Source organism: Furipterus horrens, unplaced genomic scaffold (assembly GCF_987537825.1).
Source record: "Furipterus horrens unplaced genomic scaffold, mFurHor1.1.pri manual_scaffold_12, whole genome shotgun sequence".
NCBI lineage: Eukaryota > Metazoa > Chordata > Mammalia > Chiroptera > Furipteridae > Furipterus > Furipterus horrens.
Genome location: NW_028327182.1, coordinates 23,179,409 through 23,199,566, shown reverse-complemented (window position 1 = coordinate 23,199,566; position 20,158 = coordinate 23,179,409). Strand labels below are relative to the sequence as shown.

At 37.0% G+C, this 20,158-nt stretch overlaps 1 protein-coding gene and 1 long non-coding RNA gene across 2 annotated transcripts in view; one reads left to right on the top strand and one right to left on the bottom strand.

Moving 5' to 3' along the window:
* DACH1 (dachshund family transcription factor 1) overlaps positions 1-13,222 on the bottom strand; it is a 412,459-nt gene extending 399,237 nt beyond the window's left edge. Inside the window, exon 1 of the mRNA XM_090258266.1 lies at positions 12,127-13,222. Coding sequence (XP_090114392.1) covers positions 12,127-12,974 — 848 coding nt within the window. The 5' untranslated portion in view covers positions 12,975-13,222. The remainder of the gene's footprint in view (positions 1-12,126) is intronic.
* A 309-nt stretch (positions 13,223-13,531) lies between these two features.
* On the top strand, positions 13,532-19,296 carry LOC149995951 (uncharacterized). Its single transcript, XR_016507415.1, has 3 exons — positions 13,532-13,596; positions 16,289-16,327; positions 18,327-19,296. It is a non-coding gene; the product is annotated as an uncharacterized LOC149995951 (long non-coding RNA).
* Positions 19,297-20,158: the final 862 nt, after the last annotated feature.

Below are 20,158 nucleotides of genomic sequence, written 5' to 3'. Positions count from 1 at the left end.
AAATAAAACAAAAACTAGTAATGTGTCGAAAGCATGTTAAATTTTGAAGAGATCTTTCTGTCTATTTTTCATTTTGGATATGCCACCCTGTTTTACTTTAATACATTGTTATTTAACCAGTCAATGAGAAGCCTGTGCTTTTGGTGTCAACTCATCTTGAGTGATTTTTTATTAATGTACATTAACCAATTTCAAGGACAATGGGATAAGGTTACTTTTAAAATGCTTTCTCAAGAAATAGATTTACATTCATCTAAAATAACCTTAATTCACACTAGACTGTTTATGAAAAACATTAGATAAACCACATTGTCCCAAAGAGTATCACTATTATAAGGAAAACATTGTAACATACTTAGTAGAGATATAAGGACCCAGGTGGCTAATCTGATTTTTTAAAATGAGATTCAGCTTTGTATGTTGGTTAGTACAAAAGAAAGTAGTCACATTTGTGAGTTTAAATGCACTATTCTTTTCTTTTCAATCAAATGAAAAAGTAGAAATTACTGCATGAAAATATTCAATATTCATTTAATTTGCATAAAGGTGCTTGAACAAATTTTTGATTCTAACAAGCTCATTTTTCATGCATTTTGTCTTTCATCCTAATCTAGCATCTGTCATTCCTTTTTGAAGTTATTATCAGCCCAATTCCCTCTTGGACGTGGTTGCTGGGTGACCGGTATCTTAGCACCCACTTTGACAGGAACAGATGTGAATCTGATCAAGAGATTTCCCAAGAGTACCTGAAATCACAAACAACTTTTGTGAAAAACAAACAGCATCCCTGTCATAGGCCCTTATTTAACTCACACCCCAAAAGAGAGAGTCAAGATGTTTACTCCATTTTAATTTTATTTTCTAAACTTGAAATAAAATACCTTAAGAAAAATAAGTTATATTTTTACACTGTTGAATTTGGGGAACTCATCTACATATCAACAACTCAAAAATGCAGTTTGTCCTCTTTTTGGCTAAAGGTTTATAGGTAAATTTCATGGTAAAGTGTTTATATGTCATGTGTAATTTCACTAGAGTTTCAACCAAAAATTTAAAAAGAGGATTATTAGGAGGATAATTTGGATGACAAAGATATTTAAGAAAACAAAATTTAGCTTGGTGTCAGGTTTCCTATATTAAGTGTGATTTACAATTCTGTGCAACATTAAGGATTATTCTACTTATAGAAAATTACATAAAAAGTAAAAGTTTCAGTTCTCCTTTCATACATTTCATAATTTTATAGCAAGATTTTTAAGGTGATTTTTTTCAGTTCACGTGATATGCCATCAATCACAATTAGAAAGAAAGCGGCAGAGTGTCACTGGAAGACAAAAAAGGTCATAGAAACTTCATATTATCACCATTACAAAAGTCAAAATAGGTTGCCTTTCCTGAACTCGAGTCTTTTGAAGGACTGCATACTGTGGTGGAGTCATGTGACCTAACTCCCTTCCTTCTTCCATCACAATCAGAGAAAATGAAAAGCAACAGCCATATTTAGATCACCACGAAAGAAGTAGAAGCAAATTTTCAAAGTAAATGAAATATTTAATCAAATATTGGTACTTTATAAAGATGGCATCAAAGTGATATTAGGAAACATCAAAATAATTAATTTTTGAACTTCATTCAAATAATAAGTGTTGAAGCAAGGTAGAAAAATATTAGCTTACAGTGGAAGTATTTTTTTTGCCATGTGACAGCCAATAAGAAAGAATGAACACATGTTTAAAACACTAAATATTTTCTTCTCAATGATCATGGCGTATAGTAGTAAGGAAAGTGGCAAACCCATTGAAACTGTTGATGCTTTTTCTCCGCTCCAAGAATTGATTCATTATAACCATTTTTATTAGAAACTTTTATGTTCGGTTCTTGTAGGAAAATAACCAATTTTTTTTCAAATGCTTTTAGCCACATTTGAAAAAAGAAGTGAAAGGTCTTTGAAATTCTTTTACATTTTTAATTGGGAAAAGAACTTGCTAACCTCCCATTCCAAAATCCAATCATGGAACTTTTAACCATCATAGTTGTAACAGCATTTTGAGTGGAGGTATGTATACATATGTGTTGCTTTACGATTTACGAAATGTTTTGTTTTTTTTAAATATAGATTGAAAGCTGGTCATTCGACATGGAGAAGTAGGTTCTGTAATGTAATGGTGGTCATTTAATACCTTCAGTTATAATAAAAAATATATTGTAGTCCTACCCTTTTACATTAATTACTCATTCATGTATATATATTGTATAGCATTTTGATACTCCAGCAGTTAAGCCAAGTATTACATACATAAATTCCTCTTTATTTTGAAGATATGATTAACTGCCATTTTCCAACTTAGGCGAGTCCACATAACTAAAGCGAATTCAACTAAAATAAAAATAGGTTTTATTTATCCACTTTATCAATGAATGACCACCTTCATTTGTTACTATTAGTGGCAAAGGGAATGAAAACCCCTTCAGGAGGTCTAACTAAAAATAAAATAAGAAATATAACCATTTTAAATGTTTAAAGAAAATAAAAATTAAATATGTTCATATAAAAACCCCTATTCTGAAAAGTTATCACAGGAACAAGGCCTTAAAAAAAGTTTCTTCCTATTTGGGCTGATTCTTCAGGGGCAAGAAATAAATTTTTAAAAAGTAAAAATTCAATGTTTTCACGTGCAGCTAAACAAATTTATGTTTAAACTCCTTACATCTAAAATGTATATTGAAAAGTTTGATATTTTGTTTTAAAAAGTAACATCTTAATAACATGTGAAAACTTAGTAACGTGAAAACTTGAAGAAATATTTTGATAGCACTTCGGTTTAACTGTGAAGTATCATTCATGAATAATATTTTAAATTTTTCTAAGAATATCTACTTGTGACATTTGGTAGTCAAACAGGTGTTAACAGGAAAAAAAGTCAAATTAGACCCAGAAGGTTCCAATATTAAGGTTTGAATTGGGATCAGTTCATGCCTTTCCCATGGGGTAACTTGTATAAATGTAATTCTATGGTTTCATAAAAGCAGGTCAAGTTACTATCCCTGGGGGTCTTTTGGCAATTTGAAGCATGGAAGCACTCTTCCTGGCGACAAGTTCAAATCTGCATGTACTGTCAATGGTTTGAAGAAAAAAATGAGTGAACAGCAGACATATATTCATCTTTGATTATAATGTGCACTTCTCATAACGTTCTGAGATGGTAAGAATAAAGGTCTCTGAGCTCATAAGTCATAAAACACTTTTAAACGGTTTTTAGTTACTTAAAATTTTCCTTTTAAAATATATGCATAGCAGATGATGCAAAAATAATGTGAAATATGCTTCTTTTTACTTAGATATCTAAATGCAAAGATGAACATCTTACCAAATATCATTTTACATTTATTATACACAAGTTTTTTTTCAATTCCACAAGCTTTAAATGAGGCTGAAACTTTTAAGTAGTTACTATTTTATAAGCTTCTTTCTACTTTGCAAAAAGAAAAAGAGAAAAATGCATACATGCTTGCACTTTTACCAGTTATGTAATGACTTGACAAATGCCATGAAATGATTGAAAAAGTAATTGATTTCAATTTAACTGGACCTCTACCAGGTGTTTTCAAAGACAATTACAGTCCACTACAAGAAGTGGTAATACACATCTTATGTAGACCTGCAGATTAACCCATTGACCTCATTCCTAGCTCATCTCATTGATGGCAAAGCTTTTAGAAGAGCAATCATTTTTTTTAGGTTATGAAATTGTTTTTCTATCATTTATCCACTGGTTTAAAAGATATACTTGCTCTAAAGTGCAAGCAGCAATGAAATAAACCACTAAAAGAAATGGAGCAATGACATTAAGCACATTAAATGTCATTCAATAATGTACAGATATTAGTACCTAATAGCTTAATATCTATTTTGCACAAATAAAATAATTTTCAGACATAAGTATTTTTCATAGAGAATTAAAAGTAAATTTTGGTTATCATAAAATAAAGGCCTAGGAAAATTTTAAAAAGTTTTAAGTCACTGTATAATTATTTTTTTAATATTTAAATATAAATTACTTCTTTCATCATAAAATTAATTTTAAATATATTTTACATTGTTGACCAATAAAGTAGAATCTGATTTATGTGTTGCTTTTTATTTCAGTGAATTACAGAAAGCAAAGCTAACACCAATGTTATTCTTATTTTCCTAGAGCCTTATGTCTTATAAGCCTCTCTGTGAGTATGTGTGTGTATATACACACAGAGACATGTATAAAGGCTTTTCTAACAAAGATATAGTTGTTTTAGTATACATACATAGACTGCAAATAAGCTAAGGTCAATATAAACAAAAATGGCCACCACAAAGATCTCTAAAATACTGATAAATATTTTACACTTGTTGCACACACAAGGACATCCACCTTAGTATAAATGTGTGACAGTAGAAGTGCTCCAAGTTATTAATTTAAAACCCAAGAGAACTATTAAAATAAAACTGCCTACTTCAAGAAATAAGTATAATTTATAAGCAAAAGAAAATTCACATATTTTAAATATAAAATCGGAATTAATATTGTTTAATATGAGTATATTTTAGCAGAGTTATGATGGGTTCAAAGATTTGTTATACCTTCAGAGATTTGCTTTGCTCATACTTAAACAAAATGCCTTTGAAATATAAGAATATAAATAACAGTAATTTACTGTTGCTATTAATAAAATTCCACAATATCATCAGTTTAATATTTTAACAAAATAATTCATCTGTTTAATATGTGAATTATAATAAAGTACTTCCTAATTAACATATTCTAGAGATTTTTTTCATTACCTTTACCTAAGAAGTAACTAGTATTCCTTAAACTGAATAAGCAGGTATTTATTCCAAGTGTTTCTGTGTGCTTCCATAAAATAATTCCTTTTAAACTAGTTACTTATTCTTTTCTGATATATTTCGTTTGTCCTTGAAGAAAAGTTCTATTTTCTGTTGTGACTGAAAAGGTAATCTAATTATTTATGAACATTTGAGACAATACAAATTAAAAGATATTACACTGTCACTTTTTAATATTTTGTTTACCTCTTTATTCATTTATTTTAAGAAAGGGGAAACATTACTCAATTATTCAATGCTACTAACCAAAAGTATCAAATCTATTTTGTTACCTATTTTAATGTTGCTTTGCAAAAATCATTCTTGAAAAGCATATTCAATTTTGTGTCAAATATGTATATTACCTTCAAATCAACTGCAAGATTATATGTCTACTTAAAGGTAAATTAAATTCATATTCACCAAATCACAGCAAATAATTATGACTCCCTTCTGCTCCCAAAATATGCAATGTAACATAGGTGTTATATTCATATTATTGAATAATATGTTTTACGTGCTTCAGTTGAGCTCTTTGTTTTTTAATTATTGCTCTCTAAAACTTTATTTTAAAAAACAACTGGCTATTCAATGTGTTGCTGTGTTGCTCAGTTTTAGACACTTTAATAAATTTCTAAGTATAAAAATATATGACCTATTAAATAATGACATAGTGAATTTTCCAGCTTAGTAAGCTGTCTTTGACAACTTTCACTCAAGTAACATACATTAAAATATGCAAGAGAATCCCAGCTTGATATCCTGGATCAAATCCAGCTTAATTTAAATCAGACAGCAATAGGGCCACACTTATAACAAAATTCAGTCATTGGCCATTTCAATATCCAACTTAGAAAAATATACATATGAATGTTTTAATATTATTAATTAGAATCCTCTTATAAAGTAAATCCAAATCAGAATACACAAGAAATTTACAATGAACTTGGTTCAAGCTCCCTGGTTCTGCATTAAGTAGTGATAGGGTCATTCTCTATATATGATTATGTTATATATTATGACATTTATCTGCTATTTTATTCCACTAATTTTAATTCCATCATTAATTTGAAAAAAAAAAACAGCTTTCATTGACTGGTTGTTTAATTGACTAATTTATACAGGATAGAAAATTCTGTTCATAATTATTTGTACATTTAGATATAAAGTAAATCATGAAGTGTAATAGACACACTCTTTAAAGATTCTCAGAAACTTTGCAAAGTAAATACGTGCATCAAAATAAAGTGATCCACCAGTTAATCTAATACTAATCTAATTACTAGGCCAAACATAAATATACTATCTTTGCTGTTCTTGTTTTCCCAAAGAAATAATTTGGTGAACTACCTATACTATTATAATAAAAGTATCTCTTATACTGTGACATATATGGAAAGCAAATATCACCAATTAGGAGTTATTTTAAAGGACAGCTACTGTAGCAAAAAAACTACTTTTGACCGGAAATGCTTTAGGCAAGTTGAGAAGAAGTAAAGGAATTTGAGCGAAATGTAGGCTCATAGAGCCTCTGCTATTCCTGAGACATACCTATGCAGATCTGAGCCTTTGATGTTACATTTATCTGAACCCCACTAAGGGAGCTTTTAATTCAGGGTTTCCTTTATTAAAAATAAATTATTGAACATAACAAGTATAAATGGAAAAGAGGCTCCTTAATGCAGTCTCAAGGTCTGAAATATAAATATATTTTAATGTAATCTTAGCTAGAATTTTTATGCTGTAGCATTTAAACAAGAATATATACATATGTATATATGTATGTATAACCAATCACAATGCAGTAAGTAACTCAGTAGTTAAGAGAATGGCACATGCTGGCACTTGCTAAGGTCATTCTGTTCTTAAAAAGTTCAAACATTAAATAATAAATAATAATTATTACATACTTAAAACCCAAATAATATCCACTTTCTTTACATTTCTAAAGTTACAAACTTGACATAACTTTTTTTTTGTGGTGAACACTCTGAAAATAAAAACCTTGAAAGATAAAATTCAGATGACATTTAACTTTTTTTAAAAACCAACTAAAATGTTTAGTGAAACCTAGAAGACTCACCTGTACCTATTTAGAAGGCAGACTTCAAATGAATTTCTTCAGACGAAGATTCAATAGGAGACAGTTTACAACCTGTGAGTTTCATTTCTTACTATATTTTGCAACACGTGTTCTATGTTTCTAATACAATGCAATTTAAATGATTATTTTACTTGATGAACAAAAGCAATTGTATCAAACAATTTTGTAGCATAAATTGAAAATTAAAATAATACCAATCGATGGGCAAAACACAAATTGTTACTAAAATAATAACTATTTGGTTCTACATTAAGCTAATTTATGAACGGTATTTACATTCCAAAAACAAAACATCAAATGAAAAACAATAAAGCATATTATGTTGTATACGCTGGTGAATCACACATGGTAAATCACCAAAGAGAAGAGAGATTTATGCTCAAATCCAGCCAAGACTTTAATCAATATTGGGGACACATCTCAGGAGACTGGGGGAGGTTGTAAAGCAAAAAGAGAGTGGCTAATATTGGTCTCAGTAGTTTATATGCAACTTTTGTGAAGTGTAGTAGATTAAACAAAAAATAGCAGCAGATTTGGACTAATAAAATGAAGAGTTAAAAACTGTGTATTAAATGCAAATACAAAAATATTTGTAGAGGAATTCTAAAAGAAGCATGTTATGTAGTTCATTCCACATAAATATTTGAAGCTTCACCAAATAAAACATCATATAAACATCATAGGTGCAAATCACATCGTCTCAGAGCATTAACTAACAATCTGTGAAGTTCAGAAAGTAAACAATTTTTATAACTATGTGCACTTTCCACAATAATGACCATATTACTGGAGATTATCTCCAAGAAAAACAACAGGTTTGAAAGATATTATCCAAATAAGTCAAAAATTTTTGCAATATAATTTGACTGAACAAGGTAAATTCTAGGTTATAATTTTCTTAGATCTTATTTATATATGTTATTAAATTATAATTTACTAACATTTTAATATGTATGGAAATAAATGATGGAACCAAACTTAAACGTTTATATTTAGACCTTGGTCTTCTAATTATGCCATATTCTTTTTGAAATGTTAAAAAAAAACACTAAGCTTTATAGGAGCCATTAATCGACTGTAATAGAAAAACTTCAAAAGCTGTCTCTCTTCTTTCATTTGAAGTAATTTTTTAATTTCTCGGTGCCAAGTATCATAATTATCTGTTAGAAGTAAATCTGTATTTGTGTTGAAACTTTCTATGTCAATGCATAAGTTTACAAGTGCATGCCATGGAAAAGCACGCAATAGGGAAAATGTTAAAAACAGACTGGTTCCGTGTGCCATATTTATTAAAACTCCTTATTAAAAAAAGACAGAGCCAAGCATCAGAGAATATTTTATGCTTCTTACACTAAAATTCCATCCACATATTCCTACTAAACAAACAAAAAAACTTGAAAAGTCTTCCCATTTGCTGTCTATGGATGGATTAAGGACAAAAGAATACAGTTTGTGAATATATTATATGCATATAAAATGTCTGATAAGATCAACTGGAATCTATGCAAGTTAAAAACTCCACAAATCTAAAGCTACATAGTACCCAAATCACAATCTGGTTTGAAAGATCCTGAGACAAAACCATCTTCTGGCAATACTCAAAAGATAAGCATTTTAGATCAAATTAAAGAGTCACTTCTGATTACCTGACTTCACAGAAAATTGCATCCTAACCCAAATCTACGAAGATGAGACTCATACAGAGACTTGACTATGTCCATGATCACTTTTCTTTTTTTGTTGTTGTTTAATGGTTGCCAGTTAATTAAGTGACCTCTGTTGCAACAGCCAAGTTCATACAACTAATGTTTAGTTTAAAAATAATAATTGAAGGAAGCTGATCAAGGTCAGCCTTGGTCCTTTAACAACTTTTAAATATATTTCCTTCCATTTTCTTTCATGTTTTGAGACCCTTACTTTTAGCTTTACTATCAAGCAGGTGATAGTCTCTGTTTCATCTCCTTGTGCTAATGACAGAAGGCTTCAACAATTATTCTAGTTTTCATAGAGAGCATACTGATGTAATAGCCCCAGGCAACTTAAACCCACTCTCTAAGGTTTGTTACAAACTTACTGAGCCTCTTGGAGCAAGTTTTTGAACCTTTCTTTTCTTTAACATCATTTTGGTTCCTCAGAATCCCTGGTAACTAAATACTATCAAAACATAATTAGATACATGTTCTATAAAAAGCAGAAAATGTTAAGAGTTTCTTATACACTAGGTACATACTGTTTTACATAGTTTGCCTTTTTGCACAGTTTCTCTTATTCTCTGTATATATCATTTGTTTAGATAGCCTCTTAAGTAGCCAGAGAAGAAAGAAAACAGAATGAAAGAAATCAATATATCTAAGTGAATGACAAAAGATCTTAATAGCAACAGCATAAATTGCATTTGAATGACAAAAAAAATAATTTTGGTTTTTTGAAATTCAAGACGCAAAAATATTTTAGGGTTTGCTTTCAAAGTTAAATAAGACAATAACACTTGTAGTTATCATGCAAAATAATAATGCATTATACTACAAACAATATATTTTGGTGAAAGAAGGTTCAATTACAAGTTTTCTATTTTCTTAGTCACTGGCAGTTAGGAAAACCTATGTAGATATCTAGAACTACACATCTTTGAAGGTTAACGGCTGTTGTGCTTGTATGTATTTGGGTATGAGCAACTCTTATAGTTGATAAAAGATAAAAGATCACAATGTAGTAAATCAACAAACTTACCACGCATAACTTAAAAATAACCTGAAATAGAGTTTTAGAGTAACATACTTACTGCAAAGACCAGATGATTGAAATATGATTAGAGTACTGATGATATATTTTTTGAAGGGATAAATACTTCTACTGAATTTAACTTATCTTGGCTGTGAAAGTTTATAAAAGTCCAGGAAGCAATTTTTAACTTCAGAAAAAAAGAAGAAATTTTGCATATAACTTTAAGAATATTCTCCAATCATATAGAGAGGACAATTTCGAAGTCTCAGCAAAATTTTCATGAACAACAACAACAAGACAAAAAAAAGGAAATAATTGTAAGAGATGTAACACTATTTGATTTTCACTGATCATAACGCTGCAGTCATTGAAAGAGGTATTCTCTAACAATTTTTTTGTGTGTTATGTGAAATGGTCATTTATTATCTAGTACAGAGGATTCCAGAGCAGAGTGGATTGATTACTAAAGAGAAAAATAGTAGCACTTCACAGTTTACCGGATAGGCAATTTTATAGCAATCATATCTGAACCGGCTTCAAATTTCAACTAGCATTCCTTATAACAACTCCGTAACAATTATCTGCACTGATACGAATAGGATTTTTGGCAAACATGTTATCTTCTGTATGCCCAAGGACTCTGATTATTTCCTTAAATGACGTTTAGTGATCAAGATTCTCCCCAAATCTTTACTGCCACCTGTCCATACTCTTGCACAGGCATGCGGGTCTGAACACGCGCACACGCTGAACAGTCACCCCAAAATAGAAATAAAGATTCAAAACACAGACACACACCCATTCCCCTATGCAAATAATGGCAAATAAACATGAAAATTTTCTGGCTAGGTCAAGATGGGACATTTGTTGAGTTGGAGTTGGTCTTTCTCGTTACAGCATTCCGGGGACACTAGCCAGGTGTCTTCTACCAAGGAAGAATAGTTAAGAGCTTTTCCACCTCGATTTCTTTCTGGTCACTACCTACTCCTCTCTCCTTCGTATCTCAGTTTCCCTAGCTCTATATGGGACACACACCCTGAAACTCCGTTCCTTCTCCTGGTCTTTAAACTTAATGGGAGGGTAGGGAAGTCTCCTCGCAAATTCTGCGCGCAGTTCTCAAGCGCCTGCTTCTGGTCTCTTAACTTTCCCTACTCGCTTTCTCCCGGCAGTAAACTTTTTCCCTCTGCAGCGAATGGTGAGGACAAAGCGGAACTGTGAAAGTGGGTGAAATGACCATTTCTACCCCGAAACTGTCAAGTTACCCCACTCCCGCCCCCTCTCGGTAGATCCTCCCCCAGTGAACGTTCATTAACATAAAACTGGTCTGGCCAGGCTCCCGGGCCCGCGGTCTCCAGGGTTCGCGCGTTTTGCCGGGATAGGCAAGCCACCGCACTGGCTTCTGTATTGAGACCCAAAGAGCATCCCAGTGCAAAGCCTGCACCTGCTCATTGCGTGAGCTACTAACCTTACAGTAAAAAGGAAAAGGGAAAAAGAAAAAAAGGAAAAGAAAAGGAAAGAAAGCAAAGAATGGCTTGTTGAGACAGAGCGCGAGCGAGAGATGTGGTCTTCCTTCCCCAAGCCTCCAGTTCAGCTTCCCAGAGTCACAGGCACCCGCTCACCTCCCCCTACAGAAGAAAACCCGCTGGTCCCCTCGCGTCTGCCCCGGGGCACACGTACTCCTTTATCTACTTTGCACACGCACACGCTCACACGCGGACACACGCACACATGCGCGCACACACAGACCCCTCCCCTCAGCGGGCTTTTCTTCAGGGCTCCGGGGCTGGGCTCACTGCGGATCCCTCGGGATCGCCCCGGGCCTCTCGGCCTCTGAGGTCGTACCCCTTTTGACCTCGAAGCGGCCCACACCCCAGACGCCCTCGCTGGCCCCTCACCCGAAGTGAGTCCTCCAGCTTCCCGGACCCTGGCCCGCAGGGTCACGACCTCCCTCCGCCCCCGGGACGCCGCTCAGCGCCACGGACCAGCCCGGCCGGGGCCCGGAGACTCGCGGCGGAAAGGGGGTCCGATGGAGCGCACACAAGGCGGCCGCGCGGAGAGAGGACCCCAGACGCCGGCCCTGCCCGGGACGGGCTGTGACTCCTAAGGAGGAGGACTCCTCCTCCTCGTCCCCCTCCGTCCCGAGTCTGGGGGTTCCTGCGTGCCCGGGCAGCCAAGCCCCTGCGGGTGGGCAGGAAGGCAGGCAGGCAGGCAAGGGGCGGGCCGGGCTGGAAGAGCGAGATCTGGGCCGAGTGAGGTGGCAACTTCTCAGAGGGTCGGCGCGGCTGCCCAGCCGCGGGACAGGGAGCCGAGGGCCGCGCTCACCCGGACGCGCGGCGCGCGGGCGCGCGGAGCGAGCGGCGCAGGGAAGGGAGCGAGGGAAGCAGAGGAGGCGGGTGGGGAGGGACCCGGGTAGCGCAGGCGGCCCCCGGCGCTTTACCTGGCGTTGGTGCAGTCATTGTAGAGGGTCTCGAAGTCCTTCCTGGAGATGAGTTTGCAGCGGTTCACCCCGGGCTGGATGGCGCCCAGTCCCCTCAGGATGCGAACCTGCTCCACGTTGCACACCACGGGCGTGATCTCCAGCCGCTTCAGCTTGGTGTAGACAGTGTGCAAGCCCCCCACCAAGTGCTTCAGGAACAGGTCGAAAGCCTGGGGCAGGCAGATCAGCTCGCAGCCCTCCACCGTGAAGGAAGCCACTTTGGCCCCCCTCAGATCCACCATTTTGCACTCATTATTCTGGGGGGTGTTCTCCACTGGGGACGGGGTCGAGTACACGGGTTTCCCGGGGAGGGGGCCGCAGCTGCTGCTGCTGCTACTGCTGCTGCTGCTGCTACTGCTGCTACTGCTGCTGCTGCTGCTGCTGCCGCCGCCGCCGCCGCCGCCGCCGGAGCTCGCGTGGATGGGGGTGCTGGAGGCGCCGCTGCCGCCGCCGCTCCCGGTCGCCAGGCTTGGGGTGCAGTTGCCGCCGCCGCCGCCGCCTCCGTTGCCAGCACTGCTGCCGCCGCCTCCTCCGCTGCCGCCGCCGCCGCCGCCACCGCCGCCGCCGCCGCCCGTGGAGGTGACTGTGGCCGCCGCCGCCGCCGCCGCCGCCGCCGCCGCCGCCGGAGCGATGGGCTCTGGCCGGAACAGAGTTGGCCCTGAGGACGCTGGGGGCCCGATAGACGGAGCCGGAGACGAGGTGGCCGAGGAGGTGGAGGTGGTGGTGCCGGAGGAGGAAGCAGACGTGGAGATCGGGGGCTGAGGGGGGACCAGCTGGGCCGGAGGGATCAAAGCCGCCGGCACTGCCATGGTCACATATAAGGGGAAACGGGAGGAGGAGAAGCGCGGGGTGAAGTTGCCACACGCCCCAGGGAGGGACAGGGGGAGAAGGGCGAGAAGGCGCTGAGGGGCCGCGACGGCAACAACTCTAGGAGGGAACGAGGAGCCGGGGAGAAAAGGAGGTGAGGGCAGGAAAGGGCGAGCGCAGGAGGGGCGAGCGCGAGAGGCGCTCTGGAGAGAAACGCACAAAGTGTCCCGCAAGTCCAAACGCGAGTCCTCTCCGGGGGCTGGGGTGGGGGGCTGGTCGGGGGTGGGTGGGGGGGCGGGAGGGTCGGCTGCTGTTGTGTGCGTCCCGCTCTAGCACAAAGTTAAGGATGAAGGTGAGAAGGAGGAGGTTTGAAGGACTTGGGTTCTCCCTGGCAAGTACATTGATCAAAGATTGAGAGGGGAATGACAGAGAGAAAATGAGCTGAAAAGTGCAGGCTGCCGGCTGGACGAGTTGTTGTTGTCACACGGTGCAGAGGGGAGGAGCTCCGGAAACTTGAAATACCCTTTGAAGCCGCAAAAACCTCACTCACTAGTATTAACCCAAATTATCCAACCAGGAACTCGGAGCAGACTCCGAGGGCGCGCGGCACAAGAGAGAAAGCGAGTGAGCGCGAAGAGGCGGAGGGAAGGGGCGTGGGGGGCCCGGGCGGGGGGGGCGGGCGGGTTCCAGGGAAAGAGACTGTGGGAGGGACAGAGAAGAAAAGCCAGAGACACTGAAGTGGCGATCGGAAGAGGAGAGATTATCTACTTCTCTTCCACTCCCGTTAGAGTGTATGTCTAATATTCCATTTCGTCCTCGGTGACTCGTATTGTTTTCCAAAACCTACTAAGCAACCGCCTGCCAACTTAAAGAGGAGCCGGAGCGCTTCAAGCTGTCCTTCATGGATTTAGGATACGTCTCTGCTCGTTCTTTGCAATCAGATGTAAATGAAAACAAATCCCCTCACTTTCTGATTATTAAGAAAGTATTTTGAAGACAATTCGCATGTAAGCAAAGCGTATGTTTTATGCATCTGGCTGTTTTTATCTATCAAATTATTTATTTGGATAAAGATAGTGAGAATTTGAGGACAGTTTTCAAGTTGTGGGTAAAAAGTCAGTCTGAAATCGCTTAATAATGGAATGCTCTGTATTCCGTTCCTTATTTCCTAATAGATTGTGGAAAGAAAGAAATGCTTGCCCTGATGTGGATCGCTCAGAATAACTTCACTTTTGCCCCAAAGGGAGGTCAGAATGCTTATTCCACTGAAATCATCAGGCGCCCTAGAACACTCAGAAAGTAGGAAACAAGAAAACACTGATTTTTCTTATCTAAAACTATAATTAATTCACCTGTCTTGCCCAGTTAAGCAACTGTCCTCTCATCCTTTAAGATCCAAAGCTAGTTGCTAATGTTATATGAATAACTACATTTTTAATATTTGGAAAAGTCCTTTTCAGTTGGTTAGTGAAAATGTGTTTTGTAAAAAATGAAAAGAATAAAAACGCAGCTCACTGCTTGACTTGTAAAGACAGATAGGGTAGCTGTGCTTAAAAGCATTAGGCTGAATTTAGACTAACTCTTCCTCCTTGACTTTCTCCTTTTTTTTTTGCTTTTCTAACTTGTTGCATGAAGATATTAATTTAAGGGGTTTTGACCAGAATATGATTTGAGAATAAGTCAAGTCTGTTCTCTGTTTATATCTCTAAGAATTCTAGATAATTGGGCTTTAAACCTGCCTACACATGTTCGTTAACTTCACAAGATAGAAACAATGCTTTAGCATTTGACATATTTTTAAAATAAACTATTAGCACCAGGTTCACAGAACTGAGAGACTTCATAATGAAATTTCAGCCATTTGGGTATTGAAATTATCACATTTCTCTTTATCATTTCAATTCTTTAAACTTTTTTTGAAGTTTAGTGTCAAAAGGTGCAGGCAATGGCTACAGAGAAATATGACATTATTGACTAATTTGTCTAAGTTTATGCTAAACTTTCTGGGGCATAGCATTTATATCAGGATGCTTTCCTGAGTCATAAGAATTCAGAAAAGTAATCATTGACAAAAAGTAGATAAACTTCTACAAAGATAACTAAAATTTACAGGGTTGTTTGGCCTAGTTATTTTAATAAATTATTATTTAACATATAGTTATTTGGCCAATGTACTTTAACATTTTCAGAAATAATTTATCTTAAAATTTCATGCCTCATAACTGTTCTTATTTAAAAATGGATTTGATACATATCACACATATCAAAACACCTCTTTAAGTGTTTATGCGTGTTTTGGAAAATATTAGCTTTAAAAATATGTCAAAGTACCACATTAATAAATAGAGGAGAGAAAGAAGCCCTGAAAAACTGATTTTATTTTGGAGTTGCATGCATAACTTTAATGAACTTCAATATAGTTTTAAAACGTTAAACCACAATTTTTTCATTTTAAATTCTAGATCTGCAAATAGAAAAAAAAGAAGGAATTAAGTGCTCCAAATCTGCCCTTACCATTCTCATTACTCGCATTTCCTTATAACCGTCTCTCACCAAATACCTGCCACATTCAGAAGCCACAGATGGGATGTAATGATAGCTGACCAGACCATAATCCCACTCTGCTGGGAAGCAAACTCCAAATTTTCCGCAGGGAAATCTGTGCCTCCAAGCACGTGCTCCATTCAGAAGCAGGGCTTTGGGCCTTTGCCCCCACCTAAAAGGGAGCTTTCTCCCCCCTCCTCCCTCCCTCTGCTCTCTAAACCTTTTCTAGGAACTATCTATCATTCACTCTTGTGATCAAACAATAGGATTAGAAAAAGTATATAATGCAAATCAATATATATAGGAAAGAAAAGCCTTGAAGATTTTTATGATTTCTTATTCTTTTTTTTTTTTTTTTTTTTTTTTTAGAAATGTTACCAATGATTAAGGCAAACAGTACATAGCAATAATAAATAGACTCCACAGAGATTTCAAATTCTCACTCTTTCCATTGCATCTTTAGCTTTCAAAGCTTTTGTCTTGTTTGTTTATTGTTTTACACCTCTGGTTGTTTCAGGTCCTCTCCTTCCATCTCTTCTTCTCCAACCTGCACTCGATTTGCATAAGCAAAACTCAGAGTACTGTAACTGATATTAGAAAATTCTCCCTGTGTTTTGTGAAGACGTATTGTGCTGAAATCAATAAGACTGTTTAAAATTCAAAGGCCTGCAAATCGTTCTGTTTGTCCTTTGATAGGGCCTGTGCTGATTAAAATGCTACCAAGAAAGCTTAATTGCTGCACTAATTAAGAAGTCTTTAATTTCTTTCCTAGGGTACCCTTTGAAGCTGAGCTTGTACCAGTTCAGGAAAGGTATTTTCTTCCCTCCTTCTGCCCCCTTCTGGTCCCTCCCCTCCTCTTCCCCCTCCTCCTCTGCCCGGGACAAGATCCCTATGAATGGGCGCTAATAGAGAGAATGGTCTCGGGTCTCACCATCTATTACTTCACAAAAAGCTGCCCAGGATATAGAGTTCAGTCCAGTATGGAATGCAGTTTTGAGGAGAGCTGTAAGAGATAGTAGGAAAATGCAGAGTAGTGGTTGCAGCTGAAGTCCCGGTAAATACCTGGGATGGCAAGAGGCACTTGAGTCGAAAGATGAGGGCATCCTATTTGGTTAAAAGGGGCAGAGACAAGGAAATGTTTCTATTGAAACATGAAAAGATAAACATATACTTTCAAAACCTTTGGTTTAAAAAAAAAGGATAAATGTGTAGAAAGGTGGACTTGTAGTTGGGATTTGGTAAGTATCACTTTACTTTATGAGTATAAAATCATGAATTCTATGGGGATTTATTTTTGACCTTTTTATAACCCAAGGAAGTATATATAGCACTGTATTGCATCCATTTCATCCTTATCTATTGAACTATTTTATTCACTGATACCTCAAGTGGGGAAACTGACTAAATGATTTCACAAAGCTTTCTCTGTGATCAATAGTCATTTTTTAGGTTTATTCATGCTGCATTATAATTCTGGTAAATGACTGCAAAGTAGAAGATTGTCAGAAAGATACCAATATTGACAGAGCGAGGATAATTCATGTCTTTAAATCTTCAGAATTTCAATATAGCAACTGATATAGTTATTTGAAAGGAAAAGATTGAAAATGTATATTTCTTACAATATAAAGGCTAAAGTGATTGAGTAACTGGCAATACATATTTAAATATGCTTCTGGAATATCTCAACATTTCCTGAGAGCTTTGAAATCCTCTTTAGAGTCTCACTAAATGAAACAGAAACAATTTGGACACATGCAGATAGGGCAACAAGAAAAGGGTCATTACAATTTTATTCTTTTAATTTTCCCGCAAGTTCTATTAGAAGCATGCATTAAAAAATACAGATGTATACTTCAGATATATACTGAATCCCTTTCAGTGACAGGACAAGGAGATAACATGCTTAATAGATTCAAAGACAGACTTACCATTCTGAGCACGACGTCACTCTAATTATGTTTACTCTAATTGAAAGCAAGGTTTTTGGAATCTGAAATTACTTTCAGAATTTTTTTTTTAAATAATGCAAGTGGATCAAATGTTGATCACAAGCATTTCCATCTTTCAAAATGTATTGGAAAATTAAATGAAAAGTGGATTTTGGTACGAACAATGCCCCAGGGCAAAAAACAACTAACACTAGATTTTCCAGTCCAGCCATAACACAAATCAATTTGAGCACACTTCTATGGCCAGACTGCCAGATTGTTATGACTGCTAATTCACTCAATCAAAGAGTGCATTAGCACACCCGGCACAAATAGCTTTAACAATAGAGTGCACTTCTGAACAATTCTAAGATATATCACAACAGAGAAGTAAAGAGGAAGATCACTTTAACATCCACATATTTACTGACTTGTGTCCTTATAGGAAAAAAAACAAAAAAACAAAAAAACGAGATAAACTTCAGGGAGAGGTTTTATTAAAGAGCTATCCAAGTTTTGGCAAATCTAGAAAGATATCAGGGTACCAGTAGTTCACTGACTTTGTTAAACGTTTCTCAGGAGAGAGTCCAAAATTGATGTTTGCACTTCAGTAGTAAATCATTGAAGATGGAGAAATTATGCCAAGTAACTCTCTCAAGGCTTTTTAACTCAGACACACGGCCTCACCAATCAGCTCAGCAGACAAACCTCCACTACTGCCTTAAGTAAAGACTTCTCTACTTTTGCACTTTTGGTCTCTGCCCTTCTACTTCTGGTTTTTAGTGACTCACTTCCACAGGCTCCCTCTTTTCCATTTGCCTGCCTCTCTTCCAGAGCAAAGAATATGAGTTTTATCTCACTGATACATTCTCTAATCAGTTGCAGAGAGCTTGGTGATAAATTACTCGAAGGACAGAAGGTGAGGAGCTCAAGGTGAACTCACTCCAACCTGAAGCACTCAAACTTTATGTTACAAAATCCCATTCTTAATAAAGAAGTGGTTAAATGGTTATAAATATCACGGATTTGTTTTACAGCTTGGGAATGCATGGACTGTACCTGTGCTTACTCAATGTATATATACAGTGACTTTCTAGAGCCAAATGGCATGTTTTCACCCCACTGTTCCTCCCTCCTAACCTGTTCCCACCCATTTTTCTCCTGGTTCATTCAGTGTGAAGGTGACATGTGGCTTATGAAGCATATTTTAAGACATCTCTAACCCTATGTCAGGGAGAGAGAGTAGTGACAAAGAGAAGAGTTACAAAGAAAAAAATCATCATGAATTGCTTTTCTGTCACTGAACTGCATCATTTCCACTACAAGAGGTAAACTCTTCATGATAATTTAGTTATACTTGCCCATCAGTACTTATTTCCAATGTAAGTATCCTAATTCCATCTGCAGGTTGGTATTGTGTTGTGCAGCCAAACATTTAATAACAAAACAAACACAGCGAGATCATTTTAGAGTTGGATTGTAAAAGGAAGCAGCAACTATAAGCTGAATTCCCTTCATCTCTTAAATCAGGCCATTGTCAGACCAATGGCAGACTGGGTTGAAGTAAGGTCAAAAAGTCAGGCAGATATTTAGATCCCTAGTTTTCTAGTAAATATTCTCCCTTTAGTTGCATCTTTGCATTTGTGGCATTTTCTATTTCTCTCACCCCTCTCTCTTTTAGTAACCTAAAACTCATTTTCCTCTAAAGATCAGTATTAGGACATGAATTTCTTAAGAGACACACAGTTGGGAATGGGGGGGGGGAAGAAGTCTTACGTAGTGTAAATGCATGTCTAATATTTAAAAAAAGTATTGTATAATTTTGTAATGTTAGGAGAAATCTATTAAACTTGACCATAAAAGTTTCTATTGATTCACTGTTTGCTTTTTGGTTTGTTTGTTTTTTTAACTTACTATCTTGGTCCTTTCTCTTTCTCTTTGCTTTATTAAATAAAAGAGCAGGTCGTTGTCCAACAAATAGCCTATAAAATTGTTCTATTTGAAGTCAGATATTTCAAGATTGTTAAAAGGGAATATTGTTTGTTTATTTATTTATTACCCTTCAGAACAAAGAGATTTTTTTTAAGTTGAAAGAATAACAATTGCCACCTTCCAGCTCGAGATCTTGTATGTCAAGTTTCAGCCCACAGCAAATTTTTACAACAAGTTATAAACCCCCTGTAACAGAGGGTTTATTATAATGGAAGTGCTGACACAACCTTAACTATAGCGTTGTAAACGGCTATGCTATAATATCCATTAAGCAGAAAGAAAAATAAGCTGGCTGATCAATAATTTATACAAAGAGTACCAACTGCAGACATAATAACTGTAATGTTTGCAAAGCAATCTCTCTGCTCTCCAGGCTTAACAGTAAACGCAAACTAGCAACGCTGTTAATTTCCAACTCCTACAGATAAGAATACAAACAAATTACTTAAAATTATATTTTGCTCAACATTTAGCATGCCTCGATGGGATAAAATAAAATTTAATTATGATGCAACTTGTGCGGGATGCAAAGCTGTTTTGTTTTCCAGCACATTTTATTATGAAAGGACATTCATTTGGAACATCAATTATAGGGAAATAGTATGTTTCAAAGAGTTGACTTGGGTCAGGCAGGCTCTTCCAAGAGTTATTCAGACATGGAAACAGATTGACACTGTTTAACTTCAAAGAAAGTTACAGGGTTTTACAGAACCACAACC